Genomic DNA, 1,578 nt, shown 5'->3' with positions numbered 1-1,578 from the left:
GAACATGACTCACATGGGGTGAGATTGAGCCAGATTTCCAGCAAGGAAAGCAGCTAAGGGGTCTGTGAAGAGAGGTCAGGGCAGGACCGGCCTGTAGGGCCAGCAAAGGCCTTTCCATGGTCATGAGCTGGGGTCTCAGTGTGGGGAAGGGTAGTGACCAGTGACTGCCATTAGGCAGCAGGGCAGAGGAGGACAGGGACGACTGCCAGCGTCTCTCCTAGAGAGAGATTGTTGGATTCTAAGGACGCTCTGTACAGCCGTTCCCGTGGTAATACGTACAGTGCCCGGACACAGACCCAGGTGAGGAGGCCTGGTCCCTCCACGCACGCTCAGGACAAGGTGTCTATCCAAGGAGTGGACTCTGGCCAACAGCTACCACTTGGGCAGTGAACGTGGTGGACGGGTACGACCTCTGCCCGATGTGACAAGGATGGGTGATGTGTGACGAGTGATGAGGATGGGGCTGAGGATGGGGCTGAGCCCGTGGAGGCTGTGCCTTTTGTGCCCACCTCTGAGGCGAGCCCACCCAGGCGAGTGCGGTGCTTCCCAAAACAGGGCAACAGCCAGGGACCACTGTGGGCCTGGGTTCAGTCCAGGCCCTCCGAGAAGTATCAGTCACACTGACGCTGAGGCTGCAGGGACAGGACAGAACAGCTGGGGCAAGGCCCCCAGAAACCTAGGGAAGGGGGGAAGGGGCCTGAGTGCTTCGGGGACCAGGGGCCAGGATTACCTGGACGGAGTCTGTCTGGACACACATCGGAGCCCCTCTGGTCTGATTACTGTCTGTCCCTTGATCCTCAGCTCTCAGGGCACCCCATTCACAAGCAGGGGGACTGGTCACATACAGCCTCTTTGTGAAGACCCCCTTCCTGGGACCTGCGCAGCATCTCACAGCGCCGAGGAGAAAACTGTTAATACTGCATAAGAGTGACGTGCACTGAGCAGAGGACTGGCCAGGGTCAGCACTACCCACACCTCGGGGAGCCCACCACAGCCCAAACTGCCTCAGGGGCCCTTTGTGGGGCCACCTGGTCCAGGCTGTCTCCTGTGCCTCCCAGGGTGACGTCTATCCACAGCCCACCACACTCTTGGGCACTGGGGGTGAGTGAGTGCTTCAGGCCTTGAGTGGCCCATGTGGTCCGGCTTCTGCCAAGCAATAGTCCATAGAGTAGCCCGGGACCCAACATGCTCACCTCCCCTCGGGTCACGGGTCCAGACAGCCTCACGGTCTGCCTGGCCTGGCCCCACCCAAGTAGTGGCATCGGAGACAGGTCTGCGATGCCAGTGTCTTCTATGCTTGGGGTGGAGGGGGGGCACCGCTGTCCTCTCCTCACTGCACCCCGCCACCTGCACCCACTCACGATCCCGAGCATTTCTATTAAAGTTGAATTTTTTTTCTTTTTCTTTCGTGGTGTCTGATGTCTGGGAAGTCTATCGTAATTTTTCATTTTCAAGAAGAGTGTGAATCTGGCTCTTCGCCCCTTAAGGACACGTGTGGTTAATAGGTCCCACCCTGAATTCTGCCTCCTCCCGCCCACACCCTGAGCTGCCCCCAGGAGGCAGAAAAGGAGAGAAATG

At 58.7% G+C, this 1,578-nt stretch overlaps 1 protein-coding gene across 1 annotated transcript in view; it reads left to right on the top strand.

The window, feature by feature from the left end:
• LOC102824928 overlaps positions 1-941 on the top strand; it is a 9,759-nt gene extending 8,818 nt beyond the window's left edge. The window contains exons 9-10 of the mRNA XM_006839598.1: positions 334-434; positions 802-941. Of these exons, the coding sequence (XP_006839661.1) occupies positions 334-434; positions 802-941 (241 nt within the window). The remainder of the gene's footprint in view (positions 1-333; positions 435-801) is intronic.
• Positions 942-1,578: the final 637 nt, after the last annotated feature.

Source organism: Chrysochloris asiatica, unplaced genomic scaffold (genome assembly GCF_000296735.1).
Source record: "Chrysochloris asiatica unplaced genomic scaffold, ChrAsi1.0 scaffold00025, whole genome shotgun sequence".
NCBI classification, from domain to species: domain Eukaryota; kingdom Metazoa; phylum Chordata; class Mammalia; order Afrosoricida; family Chrysochloridae; genus Chrysochloris; species Chrysochloris asiatica.
Note: the sequence above shows the minus strand (reverse complement) of the source record. Positions and strands in the feature narration are given on the sequence as shown.